Source organism: Diceros bicornis, chromosome 17, assembly GCF_020826845.1.
Source record: "Diceros bicornis minor isolate mBicDic1 chromosome 17, mDicBic1.mat.cur, whole genome shotgun sequence".
Classification (NCBI taxonomy): Eukaryota; Metazoa; Chordata; class Mammalia; order Perissodactyla; family Rhinocerotidae; genus Diceros; species Diceros bicornis.
Genome location: NC_080756.1, coordinates 43,302,047 through 43,320,353, shown reverse-complemented (window position 1 = coordinate 43,320,353; position 18,307 = coordinate 43,302,047). Strand labels below are relative to the sequence as shown.

Below are 18,307 nucleotides of genomic sequence, written 5' to 3'. Positions count from 1 at the left end.
ACCCCATCCTCAGTTCTTCACATGACTGAAACATCTCATCCTGTAGGTCTTTAGTTAAATGTGGTCTTCTCAACAAAGCCTTCTTTGATCACCCTACCTAATGAGGTTTTTCTCTCTTTACCTTTTATGTTATCGCAGTTAACACAATCTATTATCACCTTGTTCATTAACATGTTTTTCTCTTGTCTTCCTCATTAATTTGTAAGAACTAGGAGAACAAGAAACCTATCTATCTTCTTGTTTATCACTATTTTTTCAGTGCTATACCCTGTGCCTGATAAATAATATGTGTAAAATAAATTTGTTATAATTAATAAAATTCCTTTGTATGGTGTCTGATCTAAAAAGTTACCTTAAAGATGGAAGGTGATGGAAAATTCTCATAGTCCTCGCGACACATATTTTGATGATCCATTGTTATACGAGCCTACTGTCATCTTAATTAGATGAAGCATCTTTTTCTACTACTTACTCAAAACTATAAAATCTTACATTTAACAACTGTGTCACATATCAGAGGCAAATATATTTGTAATGAGATATTTTTAAAAGATACCATGCTTTGAAATTTGAAATATATTCAAACAAAAAAAGGTTAAAACCAACCAACAATAATAATCACAGTAACTGCCTTTAAATATATTGTGTTTTCAAATTAATACCAGTGAATTCTAACTTGTTTTATACTTCAGTTTCTATTTAAGTGAATAATTAATACATAAGATAAGCAACATTTTCCTCTGTTTCACCCACTCTAATACAGTTATTAATGTTCAGTACAGTACAGTTTCATTCTGGACTGTGAAAACAGATGGAGAACAGCCTTCAATGTGATAAAAATTGTGTTGAAATCAGATTAATTTCACTTCCAATATGCCACATTTTATCATTTAGTTGGTGACTTAATTATTCTTTTTTCAAATTGATCAATGTAATCAGAGTCAAGAAGTTTAGACTCAAAGAAGTTGGGTGAAAATGTACCTATAATATTTGTACATATTTTTAAAAAATTTCTTCTTGTTACCAACTAAAAGAATGTTTCTAGATACGAAGAAGATCCTAAAACAAAAGATATAAAGACATTTGTTTTGAAAGAAATTAATACTTCCATTTCCAGCCATGAAGGATACCTATTACTAGACTAATCTTCCTGACTTAAAGAAATATGACACAAGAAAAATATGTATGAAACAACCATAAATTGAACATACAGGGCTTGCAGTGAGCCCATGAATAAAGTGGCTTTCAGCCCAGAGGCATTTTCTACATCATAGCTCTGGGAGATATAATTAAAGCAGAGCATGCAGGTCTTGCTGAAATTAAAAAGAAAAAAAGGCAGAGATCAGAGTTTAATGATGCTGAGGCAGCTGGAATTTCTAGAGCGTAATAATGGAGAGAAGGAAGACGTACAGGATGGAAGTTACAAAATATGTGTTGGGGTCCCCTTAAATATTTAGCTGAGGACTAAGCTACTCATGAGCAGGTGGAGATTTTGTAGGGCCTCATTACAGGGAGAGATGAAATAAATGTAAATTATAGAGGTTGCACAATGCGGGGAGACATAGAAATTCTGACCAGTAAGAATGGCAAATGATCACAGAACACCCCAGGCGTTTAATAAAGAAACCAGAAAGATGCATATTAGGATTAAGTGTGCTCTAGCCCAAGATTAAGGACTATGCTAGATTTAACCTGACAAATCGTAAAAACAAGTCTCAAAAGGATAAAGCTGATCTGGTAGTGATTAAACTGCCTACAAAGAAAATTGAAACATTTGTCATCCAAAAGATAGCAAAATGCAGACTCTCAATAATGTAGCATTTTAAATGTTTAGAATACAATCGATGATTGCTAGATATAGGAAGAGTCAGGCATATATAACCATAACCTGGGATGTGGGGAAGCAGTTAACAGAAACAGACCCAAATATTTTTAAATTAGCAGATAATAATTTTAATACAACTATTATAAAGACATTTATGAATTTAAAGAAGAAGATATATATGAGTGAACAAATGAAGCCTCAGTAAAAACATGGCAATTTAAGAACTGAAAAACACAATATCTAAATTTTAAAAAAATCACTGGAAAGGCTTAATAGATTGCATAATGAAGAATAAAAGAATAGTGAACTTGAAGGAAGGGCAATAGAAATTATCCATGTTGAAGTACAGAAAGAAAAAAAATCCTAAAAATAATGATAGAGCTTTGTGGCCTATGGGACAATATCAAGCAATATAATACATGTGTATTGGACACACAGGAGAGGAGAGAGAGCTTGAGGCAAAAAAAAATTAAAGAGATAATAGCCAAAATGTTACAAATTTTATTTTAAAAAAATCAACCCATAGATATAAAAAGCTTAGCAACTCCCAAGCAAGCACATATGAGTGTGCGCGCGCGCGCGCGCGCGCGCACACACACACACACACACAGAGCACCTAAGGAGATTATAGTCAAATTTCTGCAAACTAAAGATAAAAATTTTTAAAAGCATCAGAGAAAATGAACAAATTGGCGTACAGTGGAACAACAGATTACTTGTTAGAAACAATGAAAGCCAAAAGACAGTAGACTATCACCTTACTTCTGAAAAGGGGAAAAGATAATCTATCAACTTAGAATTTTATAATCAGTAAAATTATATTTCAAAAAGGAAGGCAAAATGAAAACATTTTCAACTAAACACAGCTGAGTTAGTTTATTATCAGCTCATTTGTACTATGAGAAATCTTAAAGGAAATACTTCAAGCTGAAAGAAAATGATAACTAGATGGAAACAAATCTACCAGAATAAATGAAAAGCACTACAAAGGGAAAATAGGTAGGTAATAAAAATACTTTTATTTATACATTTATTAATTTCTTTAAAAAATAATTGACTATTTAAAGCAAAAATAATCACAATGTACTTCTGAGTTTATAATATATAAAAATAAAATATATAACAACTACAATAAGAATGAGAAATGGAAAAATGGTACTATACTCTTCTAAGGTTCTTATATTATACATAAGGCAGTATAATATTAATTCATGGTTAGCTTTGATATGCTAAAAAAGAATATTGTAATCTCTAGAGAAGCCATACCCCCCAAATTTTAAATGTACATTTAAAAGCCAAGAAGACAAAAATGAAATACAAAAAAAAAAAAGCCAAAAAAAGGCAGGAAAAAAGAAAAGAGATGAAGAAATGATTTAGACACACAAAAAAAAACTAATAGCAGTATGGTTGAATTAGACCCAACCATATCAATATTATTTTAAATATAAATGGAATAAAAACTCCAATTAAAAGGCAAAAATTTTCAGCCTGTGTTACAAAAGCAATATCTAACTTTATGCTGTTTACAGGCACATACTTTAAATATAAGGATTCAGCTAGATTCCAGTTAAAAGAATGGAAAAAGAAATACAAGGAAAATCATATCATCTTGATAGATTAGGAAAGAAACATTTGACAAGATTCATCACTCACTCATGATAGAAACTGACAATACTTAGAGGAGAATAGAATGGAATTTCCTCAACCTTAAAATCCTAACACAAATTTAGACCTATGGAAAAATCTAGAGTAAACATCCTATTAAGTGGTGCAAGAATGAATACTTTCCCCCTAAGATTCAGAGAAAAGCAAGGATGTCTGTCTAAATATTTCTCTTCAGTGTTGTCACGGAAGTCCTAGCCAGTGCATTATGGCAAGTACAAGAAATTTTAAGTGTGTAAAAGTTGGAAACAAAGAAATAAAACCACATCTATCTTCAGATGACATGATTATGTAAGAATAGCATTTCATAGCATTTGAAATCAATGTACAAAATGCAATTGTATTCCCGTGAAAAATAGAAAATAAATTTTATTTTAAAATTCTATTTATAATATCAAAAACTCTGCACTAAAAAGTACAAAACTTTGCTGAGAGAAATTGAAGAAAACCTAAATAAATGGAAGGATATATCATGTCATTAATTAGAATACTCCCAATTGTTAAGATGACAGTTCTAATTCTCCCCAAATCAGTGGTATAGATACCACTATACACCCATTAAAATGAGTAATATTTTTTTTTTTTTTTTTTTTTTTTTTTTTTTGTGAGGAGATCAGCCCTGAGCTAACATCCGCCAATCCTCCTCTTTTTTTGCTGAGGAAGACAGCCCTGGGCTAACACCTGTGCCCATCTTCCTCCACTTTATATGGGACGCCGCCACAGCATGGCTTACCAAGCAGTGCGTCGGTGCGCGCCCGGGATCCGAACCAGCGAACCCCGGGCCGCCGCAGCGGAGCGCGCGCACTTAACCGCTTGCGCCACCGGGCCGGCCCCAAAATGGGTAATATTTTTAAATGGGCAAAATCAAGTCTTGGCAAGAATGTGGTATAATTGAAACTATCATACTCTATACGTAGTAATGTAAAATTTTACAACCACATCAGAAAGTAGTTTGACAGTTTCTTCAAAAAATGAACAAGCACCTGACATACAACCCAGTCATTCCCCTCCTAGGTACTTCCTAGGATAAATGAAAAATTCATCCATACAAACACATGCACACAAATGTTCATAGCAGCTTTATAATATCCCAAAACAAGAACCAATTCAAATGTCCATCAAATAGGAGAAAGGATAAGCAAATTGTGGCATATTCATACAAATGTATAATACTCATTAATTAATAGGAATGAACTACAACAATATGGATAATTCCAAAAACATTATACTGAGTGAAAGAAGCTATAAAAAAAGAGTATTTACTCTATGATTCTGTTTATATGAAGTTCTAAAATAGGTAATATTAATCTACAGTGAAAGAAATGATACCAGTGTTTGCCTCTGGTGGCATGAGAAAACTGTTTTATATATTGAAAGGAACATGGTTTTTACTTGGTAAATGCATTTGTTACAATTTATTGAACTGAATCTGTACATTCCCTTTTATGTAAGTTAGGCTCCAATAAAAGAAGGTAAAAGCAAAAAGCATTGTTGAATATTGGAAAAAATGGAATTTAATCAGAACAAAATAATTTGTTTCAGTAATTTAGTAATAATTTTGTTATGAAATTTTTTCTTCTGAGGAGTCTCTGGTGGAGAAGGTAGTGTTAAAATAGGAAAGGAGTCCAAACATATCTTTAAAAATCATCTATAATACAATTCTTTCATTTTGCAGATGAAGATGGCTTCAAAAGAAATTATAGAGAAATATTGACTTTTAAAATCTTTTATTATTTTTCATTATCCTTCTTGGGAGTTTTAGCTAATTTCAGCTAAGCGACAGTGTCAGTTGGGGGAGACGGTGTTCAAAAGCTGTCATTGTTATGTGAGAAATGCTGTCCTCCAGTTGAACTGTGGTTCTGAATGCTTCTGCTGGAGTGTGAGCAAATCGTGATAAATTGTCAGTGAGTCAATGGCCCTAGTCCTGACTTCCATCTTCTGTTTGGCACCACTCTCCAGGGGGAAATTCTTGGGCATTTAAGGAAGTCCTATTCACTGGCATTTAAACTCCAAACTTCCAGCTAACTCTGAAAATTTAAAGCCAGAATCCAGGGATGAATTGAGATCTTTGTTTTTGAAGTTTAGAGCAAAGAGTTTTCTGAACTCCTATGAAACTTGCTTTGAGATGAAGGAATATCATCTTCAAAATATATCATTTCTTCACAGGCCCACTTGGGTCTAAGTTAATTTGTAAAGAAAGTAAACAGTTGATTACAGCTGTTCTAAGTAGTACATGTTGCAGAATTCAGATAAATTGGTCTACACTAAAGGAGACAGAGATTTTGCCAACCAAAATGACATTTTTTAAAAAGTGGCAAGGGTAAGAGGGAGGAAAAGTAAATATGAATTATCTGAACTGAGGTTTATTTTATTTTTTTCTATAAAAGAATAAAGTTAGTTGGAAATAAGCTGATGAAATAACCTATCAAACTGTCCCCAGAAGATATAGGACTTGTTTTCCAAAATAAACGAAAATAAAATTCAAAGAACTAGAGTAAGATTTTGTACTGTGTGTTTACAGCAAGATTTGTTAGTATAGCAAACTCCAGTAAATTACAGTTTTCAATCTGGTTTTGCAGACTCTCTGAGGAAAAGAGAAGATACTTATGGTTTTATCGCTTCTCCTGCAATAATGAAAACTGCTCCCTTCCTTTGGTCCTGGGTAGTGCCCCTGGATGGGATGAAAGAACTGTTTCAGAAATGCATACCATTTTGAGAAGATGGAAATTTTCTCACCCTTTAGAGGCACTTGGACTTCTCACTTACAGGTAAGAATTGAATAACAAGCATGATATTACTGATGAGAAAAATTTGTTTGAAGAGAAAAAATATAGGACTATAAGATTAATTCTATAGCTATGTTGTTTGTTCCCAATTTTAATAGCTATGGATATTGTTTAGGTAAATGTAAACTATGAATATAAATTTTGGACAAATCTAAGCTATAATTGTGTCTTCAGTACTAAACTTTAAGTATAATTAATGGCCATAGTTTCATAAATGAAAAGAGTCTAGTTGCTCTTACAGAAATAAAATTAAATAGGGAAAAATAAAATTCTCTACTCCTCCACCTCTCATAAGAGAAAAGTCCTTCAAAATTGGAACCATATTTCTTACCACTGAAATATGCAAAGTGTGAAATACCCTGCTTATAGTATACAATTAATATGCCAACAATAATGACAAGAATAAAAGGAAAAAGCCTGTCCCTTATATATTCTCCAGATCTTGCCTCAGAATAAAATGCACAGGGATGGGGGATGGGAGGTGGGCTAAAGATGTCTTCTAGTCAAGGAGAAGCATGTGGGAACATGTGTGGTAGCTGGCTCTGGTTTGGGGAAACAGCTCTTTCTTGGCTTCTATTTTATATTCAAAGCCAAGAAGAGATACTTTAAATCTGTCTTGATAGCATCAGCTCACTGATGCCATGAAGAAAGTCTGTAATCTCTAGACTCAGAGAAGCACTGTGGAGCCCAGTTCTATTCTGAATTCTCTTTCAGGGTCCTGACAGAAGGAGAAGGGTGGAAGAGAGAGTGACACAAAGAACTTTTCAAACTGATTTATTTAGATTTACTTTAAAATTAGTGTCCTTACAAAAAAGTCTAGAGTGGGAAAGGAGGAGAAAGAGTTTTCTTCTATTATTTGTAAGAATTACTAGCTTCCTCTCAATCTTCCAAGCTCAAAATTTATAAATTATCTTAGAATCATACATTTTTGTGTCTTTTACATTGAAGATTTTACTCAATTTTATGGTGTCTTCTATTAATTAATACCTGCCCAAATACCCAGTCTTCCTTGATAGATGATAGATAGATAAATAGATAGGTAGATTTAGATAGATAGATGATAGGTAGGTAGGTAGGTAGGTAGGTAGGTAGATAGAATTTTTCTGTTAGTTGAGCTTGGAGCTTTATCCTTTTTCATAAGGCTTCTTCTGTGGATCCTTCCTTGACCTTGCCAAGTAGAATTGACCACTTCTGCCTAGTATGGGAGTCTATTACTTTATGAATTACATTTTGTTACAGTGTGTTTACATGCAACATGTGAAACGTGTAATTTTGCCCACATTAAACTGAGAGCTACTTAAGGCAAAACAGATCTAGTGTTTCTGTTTCCCAGGGGTTTAATAATACTGGAGACATAGTAATTATTCAATTTTGAATCAATTGTTTTCTAAAATATATTATGATTATTTATGCCTTGTTTTAACATTTAAATTATTTGAGGGAATAATCTATTATCTTTATTTCTTACATTACCTTGTACAGTTGAATGAATTAAGAAATAATGATGTGGTAAAAAAATCAATTAACAATTGACTGGTTTCTTTGGGAGCTTTCAGTTCCTGCTTATGTTTCACAACCTTTTTGGAAAAGACAAGTTCTTATTTTCACGTTACTCCTAACCTCTTTTCCTGATTTAGAAATATAAGAATAGCCAAAATCTGCAAAATTTTTTGCTAAATTCTAGTTGTTTTTGCTCAAGTAAGACTTAGAATAATAACACAATTATTATTTTGTCATTCCTGAACTAATTAACTATTAGAAAGTTGGTTCAAAATGTGAAAGTAATAATTTACAGAATAAGAGAAAATATTTACAAATCATATATCTGATAAAGGAATTGTATCCAGAATATATAAATACTCTTACAACTCAACAAAGAAAGATAAATAACCCAATTTGGGGGCTGGCCTGGTGGTGTAGTGGTTAAGTTTGCACGCTCCGCTTTGGCGGCCCGGGGTTTGCTGGTTTGGATCCTGGGTGCGGGCTTACTCGCTGCTCATCAAGCCATGCTGAGGCAGTGTCCCATATAGAAGAGCTACAAATCTACAACTATGATACACAACTATCTACAGGGGCTTTGGGGAGAAAAAAGAAAAAAAAGAGGATGATTGGCAACAGACATCAGTGCAAGGCCAAGCTTCTTCAAAAAAAGAAAAAAATAGTTTAAAAAATAAATAAATAAATAACCCAATTTTTAAATGGTCAAAGGATCTGAATAGGCATTTCCCCAAAGAAAATGTACAAATGTTTAATAAGCACATGAGAGGATGCTCAACATTATTAACCACTAGGGAAATGCAAATGAAAACCACAATGAGATACCACTTCACACTTACTAGGATGGCTATATGCAAAAGACAAAAAATAAAAAGTGTTGGCAAGGATGCATAGAAATTGAAAAAACTCATATATTGCTGGTAAGAATGTAAAATAGTGCAGCCGCTTTGGAAAACAATTCATCAGCTCCTTAAATATTAAACATAAAATTACCATGTGACCCAACAATTCCACTCTTAGGTATATATCCAAGATAAATGAAAAATATGTCCACCCCAAAAATCATACGTGAATGTTCAGAGCAGCGTTATTCATACTAGCCAAAAAGTAGAAACAACCCGAATGGCCATCAACTAATGAATGGATAAATAAAATGTGGTCTATCCATTCAATGTAATATTATTCAATAATAAAAAGGAATGAATACTAATATATGTTACAACATGAATGAACCCTGAAAACATTATGCTAAGCAAAAGAAGCCGGTCACAAAACACCACCTATTGTATGATTCTGTTTATGAGAAATGTCCAGAATAGGCAAATCTATAGAGACAGCAAGTAAATTAGCAGTCACTTAGGGCTAGGGGAGGTTGGGGGGAAATGGGGAATGATTGCTAATGGATATGAGGTCTCTTTTTGTGGTTATGGTTGCACAACTCTGGGAACATGCTAAAAACCATTGAATTGTACACTTTGAGTGAATTGTATGGCATTTGAATTATATCTCAAAAAAGCTATTAAAGATTTTAAAAGAATAACTGTAAAGGTAAAAATGATGCATCTCTGTAATATCTCTAAAGCATAATTTTCTTATGGGACAACTTTCTAAAGTTTATAAAGCATCAACTGGTTTTCTCTTGGGGGGGCAATTTATTATCGTTTTATTAAACTATAACCTTGGTCTATTTTAAAGACATTTAAGTGTGTCAACTAATATTTTTTGTAAAGTTTATGGAACATTTCTTACAGAAGTCTTTATCAGAATGAAGTCTATAATACTGCCTAGTTTTCTTGCTTATAAAATAAGAGGATTCACTGAATGCACTTCAATATTTTCTGATCCCTGATAACTAAGCATAGTTCTGCTTATAGTGAGCCTTCTCTACCTAAACAGATGCTGAAAATCTACTTGACTCACTTAAGGTTTTAAGTCTAAAGATCAAATTTTTACTTAGTGCCCCCTTATTACTATCTCATTTGAATATCCACAATAACTCTATGAGGCAAATACTATTATTATTAATTTTACCTGTGAGGAAACAGGCTAACAGAGGTTACGTTGCCCGATGTGACTCTAGTAAGTTGAGGATCTAGAGTTAAATCCAGAGATTTAGAACTTGCAATCTTAACCACTATGCATTACAGTTTTCCTACATAAATACTCTATTAAATATGTAAATAAAACTATCCTAAAATAATTTTATTACAGTAAATAGCAGTACGTAACTATCTTAGAATGCTTGGATGTTTCTGCTTCACTGTGTAATTTCTTTTTTCCTGGATAATCAAATTTATAGAGGTTATAGGGACTAGTTTCAAAGTAGAGTGCTGTTTATTATGTGTCATTCAGGGAACTTAGTAGAAACTTGATTTATTTGCACACTGGGCAGTTCCTCATCATGCATCAAAGAAGGTGACTGAAAAGGTTGGAGTATTTTCATTATATTCATCTTTTGACTCTCACTCTCAGTTTAACTTAACTATTAAAAAACTTGAGGACAAGCTGTTTCCAGAAATGAACCTTTCAACTTCTCTCAATTCAAAAGCTGACTTTTCTGAGAACAAACAGTGTATGCTTGTTACGTGAGTTGTCAGAGTGAGTTCTTCAGAGATCTTTATTTTTTCTCCTTTGAATAGTCTCTTTTTTCAGTGGTTTAACCTCTTGAGATCTGGTGTGCTCCATTTCTAAGTTGGAAAATTTTTAGTATTGTTGTTTACTTAATCCTATCTGAAGATTCACCACCTCCTTTTGGTTGATTTTTAGCAAGAAACATGTTGAGGTTTAATTCACCTAGTGAGGACCATAGAGTGTTAATATTTCCACTATTGAGTGCCAGCAGTGTGCTCACGGGGTACTAATACTTCCATTGGAGAAGGCAGTGCTGTCAGAATACCAGAGACCAAGGGCTAAGGTCTGTGGTTCTTGGCAGATGTTTGCTGTTTTCTTGAACCCTGATGCACAGGCACAACTATTCAACTGCTAATAATAAACAGAAATTACCCAAGGAATTTAAAGGCAGTTCAAGGAAAGCATTCATTTAAAAATAGCAACTCTGAATTGGCATCAGAGGAATACATCAGAAACTGAAATAAAAATTTGACAAGGTACCAGAACTTGCCATCCCACATGATATAAAATTATTATTTTACAGGAAGAAGAGCAATACTTAACAGGCAGTGCCTTAGCTTCCAAAATCAGTTTCCTTGGAAGAATGTTCCACAAAAATGTTTGCACCAAACCACTATATTCTTTATTGTAGAGATTAATTTATACTAGAGCCATTCTTGACTAGCTTTGTAAATGGGCAGAATGGAATATGGAAAAGAGAGACACTTATAATTTCCACATTTGGCTAAATAATTAAGTGATGGATGATGGTGTGTCTTTTCCATTTATTTGTAGAGCAAAAATATGTGTACATGGAAATTGGCATGCAGAGAATGAATCAAAGAGAGGGAAGAATAAGTCATAGTGACTGTTTCTTAAAAACATACAATTTAGAGAGAAAGACTTAAGCTAGAGATCACCACACAATATACTCTATACTATGATTAAAGTGTGCTACATGCGCCCAAAGGAGAGAGGGGCAATTTTTTTATGAGAAAGTAAGGAAAGCTTCACAAAGGAATTGAATTCTGATTTGAAATATTTGTAGGAATTTCCTGAGTAGAGAAGAAAGGAAATAGCATTTGAGGAAGGAAGACCAGCATGTGCACCGTTATGGAGGTCAGAGAATAGTGAGGAATTTAATATCAAATTAGAAGGGAATTTTACTGGGAGACGAGGTTGAAAAGGGTGGTTCAGTTTAGATTGTTTTGGGCCTCGTGAGCCAGGAAGGTAGGTACTATGGACTCGTTACTGCAGCCCATGGAATTTTGTTAAGAATGGAGTCATATAATCAGATTTATGTTACACGTGGATAATTCTGGCATCAATGTGAAAGATGGACTAAAAAACAAAGAAAAGAAGAGGAAAGATATTAGATAGATGTCAGGTATTGAAATAGTCCATTTGAAAAATGATTTGAGCCTAATCTAAGCATCAGTGGAGATCCATAGAGCAGTTCTGAGAGACATTTCAGAGGCAAGTGAAAAAAAAGAAGAGGTATGGAAGACTTTGAGCTTTCTGTTTTGGGTGGATGATAGATAATTTCATCATTAACCAAGACAAGAGTTATAGAAGAAAGAGCAAATTTGGGTAATGTAAGATGGAGAATTCTGTTTGGGACATGTTGCGTTTTTAAAAACCTGTGGGACACCTAGGAGGGGATAACCAGTGTGCAGTTGTATATATGGATCTGAAGCCTAGTAGAGAAACCAAAACTTGAAAAACAATATGCAAATTATTGGCTTGAAGGCAGTAATTGAAGCCACAGAAGTAGAAGTACTGTGTGTTTATATGTAGAGGAGGTATAGAAAGGGACAGAAGATGGAACCCTGGAGAGTTGCAGCATTTTAAGGACAGTACAGAGCAAGAAAAGCCAGGAAAGGAAGCTTAGAAAGAGTGACCAAGAGGTTGGAGGACACGGAGAGAAGGGTGGTGTTTTAGAATTCATAAAAAAGATTTTTAAAGGCTTTAGAGAAGTGTTAAATTGAATTAGGTCTAAAAACAGATCAATGGATTTGAGAATAGAGCAGTCACTGATGATATTAGTGAGAGCAGATTTAATAGTGAGGTTGGGTTCCATGTTTTTGGCCCTGAAGAGGAAATAGAGAGAAATAAATTGTGCCTCTTGGAATAAGATTTATGGTAAAGGCAAGAAGATCACTAAAGTTGGAGGAAGTCAGAAAAAGATTTTGAGGTTTGGAGTTTGTATGTTTCTTTAAATAAAAGAGCTTCAAGCATATTTACAAATTGAGACGAAGAATGCATGAAGGGAAGATCAGAAAATAGAGAGATGGAAGTGGCTACGTGAGATGGCACCAACAACCAATAGCCTGGAACAAAAGTACAAATGGGAATCATATCCAAGGAAAGGAAGAGAGTAACTTCTTCCTCTCAGGTGGGAGGGAAGGAAAAATATGAAGACAATTATAGGTAAGTATGGATATGGCGGAGAAAAATGTGGAAGTTTCAATGTTTTCCATGAAGGAAGAGTCAATCTGATATACTGAGAATGAGGAATGTGGAATTGCATAAACCCGAAAATATGTATCTTGCCTTTGTGCACTTTTGGAGAGTTTCTGGAATTGCTTCCAAATTTCACAGTTGACAACATAAGCTTTGAAATCAGATATATGTGGCCCTGCCACTTATTACTTGAATGACCTTGGACAAGTTTCTTAATCTGTAAAATGGGGGGATAATAGGTATATTACCTATTAGGTATGTACCTTATAGGATAAAGTACTTATGAGAGCATTCAATAAATGCTACCAATCATTCTTATCATCATTATCATTTTCATCATAATTTTATATATATATATATATATATATATTTTTTTTTTTTTTTGCTGAGGAAGATTTGCCCTGAGCTAACACCTGTTGCTAATCTTCCTCTCTTTTTATGTGAGCTGCCGTCACAGCATGGCCACTGATAGACAAGTGATGTAGGTCCGTGCCTGGGAAGTGAACCCAGGCTGCCAAAGCAGAGCGCACCAAACTTAACCACTAGGCCACTGGGGCTGGCCCGATAATTATATTTTTAAGAGAATTTAGAGTTTTTTAAATTCTTTCAGTGCCAAATTGTAAATATCGATAAATTCATGGGAATTATTTCATTTCTACTAAGCTTAAATACTTCAATTCACTTGTCAAAATTTATATGATAAAAGATTTAGCATCTTAATAATAAATATTTCACAATTGAATAATGACATAGCTTACAAAGCACTTTCAAAATATGTTATATGGTTTGATCTACAAAACAACCTCTTTAATATTATTACCAACATTTATATTTTTCCCCATTTTACCAATCTCCATTTTACAGATGAAGAAATTGAAGCCCAATTTATTCATTCATTCACTCAACAGATATTTACTAGTGGCCGACGCGTGTAAGACACTTCCTTAGGCCCTAAAGCTAGGTTATTAAGCAAAAAGAAACATAGTCCTGCCTTCATGGAGTTGCAGTCTACTGGAGGTGGGGAGAAATTGGCCATTACCAAATTATAAATATAAGATGACAAGTGTTATAACAGCTCTGATGAAAGGTACATGGTTCTATGATAATATATAACAAAGGAACCAGATCTTTTCTTCAAAGTGGGAACAATTTTCCCTGAGGAAGTTGTGTTTGAGCTCAGATCCAAAGGATGAATGGAAATGAATTGGTGAAAGGGGAAAGTAAGAGAAGAGTTTTCTGGGAAGAGGGAATCTATGAAAAGGTCCTGGGGCAGGAACTTAATTTAGGAAACTGGAAGAGAGCCAGTGTGCCTGGCATCCAGTGAAGTAGTATATGATGTAAGGTGAATAGACATCTTAAGATGGAACTAGAAGACCATGTTAAGGACTTCTAAACAGGACCATGTTAAGCAACTTGATCTTTATTCTTGTAACAATGGCAAGGCATAAATGATTCTAAGTGAGAGAATATTTTGAACAGATTTTCACCTTTTAAAGATCACTCTGGCTTCTGAGTGAAGCATGATTTGGTGAGGGAAGCAAAAGTAAATGAAGGAAGACCAGTTAGGAAGCTGTGAAAGTAGTTTAGATGTCAGAGAATGGCAAGTCAGACTTAGAAGGTGGTAGTGGTCACGTAATGAAATGAACAGAATCAGAACATTTTAGGAGTAAAAGTGACAGGATTGAATGGGGAGGGGCAGTGAAAAAGAGAGGTGTCAGGATTACTTCTAGGTTTCTGTCTTCTGTAAGTATGCGGATAATGGAAACATTCACCAAGATGGGGCACACTGGGTGACAAATAGATTATAGAAGAAGAACCCTGAAGTTCAGGTTGGGATATGTTGACTTTAAGATATACTTGAGATGGCTGGTGGTGGTTCAAGGGAGAAATCTAAGCGAGAGACCCCAATTTGGAAATCATCCACAGAAGGATGGAAATTAAGTCAAGGGTGTAGATAAATTTGCTTAGAAAGAAAACATAAGATAAGATCTTTCATATTTAGACTTAATATCCCTTATTCTTTTTCATAACATCATGCTACTTTTGCATGTAGTGTTTAATCCATCCAAACACAAAATCTTGGTATGGTGCTTTCAGTACACCACTTGCTTTATGTCGTACCTTTCTAAGCTTGTCTGTAAGTAAAATCCAAGTGTAATCATATAGAGGAACAAAATCAATAACTACTCTTTAATTATAAAAAATTCTAATTAATTAATACCATGACTATTTAGTTAATTCCCAGTTTTTATACTGAAGTCCATAGACCATCCATCAGGAAATATTTCTGTACAATTCAATGTCTCTTTGGGTCTACGATTCATTCTTATTCCGTTTGGCTCACGAGTGGGCCAATGTCGCAGTGCAATTAGACAAATAACACTGCTCACTATTACGTGTCTCTATTAATCCATTTAGAATGCAGCAAAATGAATTATACATCCAAGCTAGTCTTATGGATTTTATATAAGCATATATAATAATATCTAGTTGAAATAGAAAAAGGCCTTGCTAGAAGTACTATAGAAAGCCTGCTGGCCTAGTATTCTGGATATTTGGATTCTAATTTTAGTGCCACCAACAAATGGCCTTGGGCAGACAGCTCAAACTCTCTGAGTTTCAGTTTCTTCATCTGTGTAATCAGGAGACTGAAGCAGGTCTCCAGGTTTCCTTGAGTTCTAATATTCTGTAATCCATGTGAAATCCTTGAAGGAACATGAATTATTCAGTAGATAGAGGTTTACAATCATCTTAAAGAATTCTTATTCACCACTTTTACTAGAAAAAAAAATTTCTCTGTCACATCTGATCATTTTTAGTACTAGAAAATAGCAAAGATATTCATATTGCCATTTTTCTTCCAAGCTGACGCTGAGTGTGTCATCAAACTCAAAGCCTGTTGGAGAAATAGTTCTGCACCTCTGATGGTTTTCTAATTCTATCTTGACACTGGGGCTTTTAACTGTGAATAGCCTTATGGCATTCTGCATGAATTCTTACTGTGTATTCTGATGTCTGACATTTCTGTTACACTTAAATTTGACTTCAGATTTCTTTGCTTTTCAGCTTACTCAAAGTTACTTTTTTTAAAGGTCGACATTTGTTACATCCCATTTGGCTTTCACCCATCACTTCAAAAGTTTTTTGAGTAAGATATTGACCCTATATCATTCTTCAAACTAGAAAAAGAAGAACCCAAAAGAAAAACAATGATATAGGGAGAAAATAAGAAAGGAGTAGAAATGACAAAATAACAAGTCAAATGGAAGAAGTTGAAAGATGTATTTTTCTGTTGAAATTTTACTTCACGACTCCACTGGCCCTGTTGAAGGTTTTCTGAATCCTTTGTGATATTCCTATAGTCCTCTGAGATGAGAGGAATTATAAATGTTTGAGGGAATAGAGGAGGAATGACAATTCCCAAATCTGAATGTTGATCAGATGACTTCAAAGACAGTTTATCACTCAGGGAAGACATGGGTTGATGTGCTGTCTTCTCAACAGGCCACAGGTGCTGATTCCTCTAATTTATGACCCCATAACAAAACCACATGCCAAAACTACGTTGTACATTAGAGGTTCTCAAAAGTAAGGTCTGTAGTCCCCATTATGCTCACAGGGGTGTTGCAAAGTCAAGATTATTTCCACAATAATTCTAATATGTCACTTGACTTGGTCACATGCATTCGTTCATAAGTGTAGAGTGGAGTTTTCAGAGGCTATATAACATGTGATGTCTCACCAGATTTAATGCAGAAGCAGATAGGAGAACCCAGCTGTCTTCTGTTAAGCCATACGTTAAAGAGATTTGCTAAAATGTAAAACAATATCATTCTTCTCTCTAAATGTTTTCTTTGTTTTTGAAAATGTAGCTGTTTTTCATGGGAGCATATTGTTTATATTAACATGTAAAGGGGTTATTAATGTTATTTTAAGTGAATTGACAAATATTTCTTAAATGTCCTGGTTTTATTTCTAATATAGTAATTATTGATAGATATAACCCACATAAACAAAAACTCTTTGGAATCTTCCATAATTTTTAAGAGTGTAAAAAGGATGCTGAGACCAAAATAGGAGAATCTCTGTTGTATAGCAAACCCTAACTACTGGTCAATTCTACTTCCACCTCGAGCCTAAATATGTGATACTCTTCCTTCCTTGCCCATGTAGGATTACCATCCCAACTTAATCTTCTCCTTGACCCTAAACTTTGTGTTTACTCTACATTGTTGGCAAAGTATAGAATTGATATTTCACTGAAGTTCCTTTGAAAAATGTTTCTCTTGAAGTTGCTCTAACTTTTTCACCTTTTGAGTTTTTAACCACAGGTTTTATATTCCTTTTATTAATTTTTATAATCATAGTCTTCAAGGAGTATTTTTTCTTTGTGTCTGAATGTTCTCATTGGACAATGGACCACGTGCAATTTTTAGGTAATTCCTTAACAATTATTGTACAGAGTTATATCTATCTCAGCTATGTTATCATGTCCTTTTACAGATCTCAGACTCAATAGTTAGCTTAATTCAGAGGCAACTAAATCCTGAATAGATAGAATCACTGCTCATGAACTCATATAAAACTGAATAGTAAGCCAGCCTATATTTTCCTTTTGACCAAAATTGTTTTTGCTCCCCTATCCAGACATGCTTTTGAAACTAAGTAGCATGAAGTTACTTAAATGTACATTTAAAAAATAATGAATAACCTTAAAGAAGTGATTATTTCACATGGACTCTTGTTATGCCTAATTAAAAAACTTTTTCATAATAAATGAAAATTTCTTTCGCCTTACATCGTCTCCTCCCCAACAAGTAATGGAGTTTTACTGACCTCGTATCTTTTTAATATCTCAAACCAAATAGATCACCATTTATTACATTGTAAATTATGTATTTTCTGGTTCATTATAAGGAAGTTTCGTACAAATGTAAGTAAATGAAGGCCTAGTTGATATCGGCCTGATGAATCTTCTACTTTCGTTTCTTCCCCAAACTAGAGGTATAATGTTCATGCCGATAGTAATTAGTAGTCCCAAAGTTAGCAGGATGGCTAGAAAGTAGCTCCTGGCTTATTATTGGCAGAAATTATTTGTATTTTTCAAGCAAATCAGGTTATTGGAAAGTACAATAACCTGGCTTGTGGAAAATTTAAAATAGGTTGCAGTTCTTCTGTTACATGTGATATTTCAGTCTGTAAATATCACACGACTGTCAGAAAACTAATGTGAGTAGCGCTCACCTCATTGAGACACAAGTTACTGAGCATGAAATGCCAACAACTATATCCCAAAAGAATATTTAAATAATTTCAGACACCATCACAGGAAAGAAATGCCAGAATTTGTGAAATAGATTTGTCCATTGATCTGTGCCTGAGTTCAGGGCCCTGAAAAGGTATTCAGCGTAAATTCTCCAGAGGCAGAGATCCCTATTTGGGCCTATTATGTTAAAAGAATGTT

At 34.1% G+C, this 18,307-nt stretch overlaps 1 protein-coding gene across 1 annotated transcript in view; it reads left to right on the top strand.

The window, feature by feature from the left end:
• PIK3C2G (phosphatidylinositol-4-phosphate 3-kinase catalytic subunit type 2 gamma) overlaps nucleotides 1-18,307 on the top strand; it is a 347,697-nt gene that overhangs the window by 100,093 nt on the left and 229,297 nt on the right. The window contains exon 16 of the mRNA XM_058558690.1: nucleotides 6,067-6,255. Coding sequence (XP_058414673.1) covers nucleotides 6,067-6,255 — 189 coding nt within the window. The remainder of the gene's footprint in view (nucleotides 1-6,066; nucleotides 6,256-18,307) is intronic.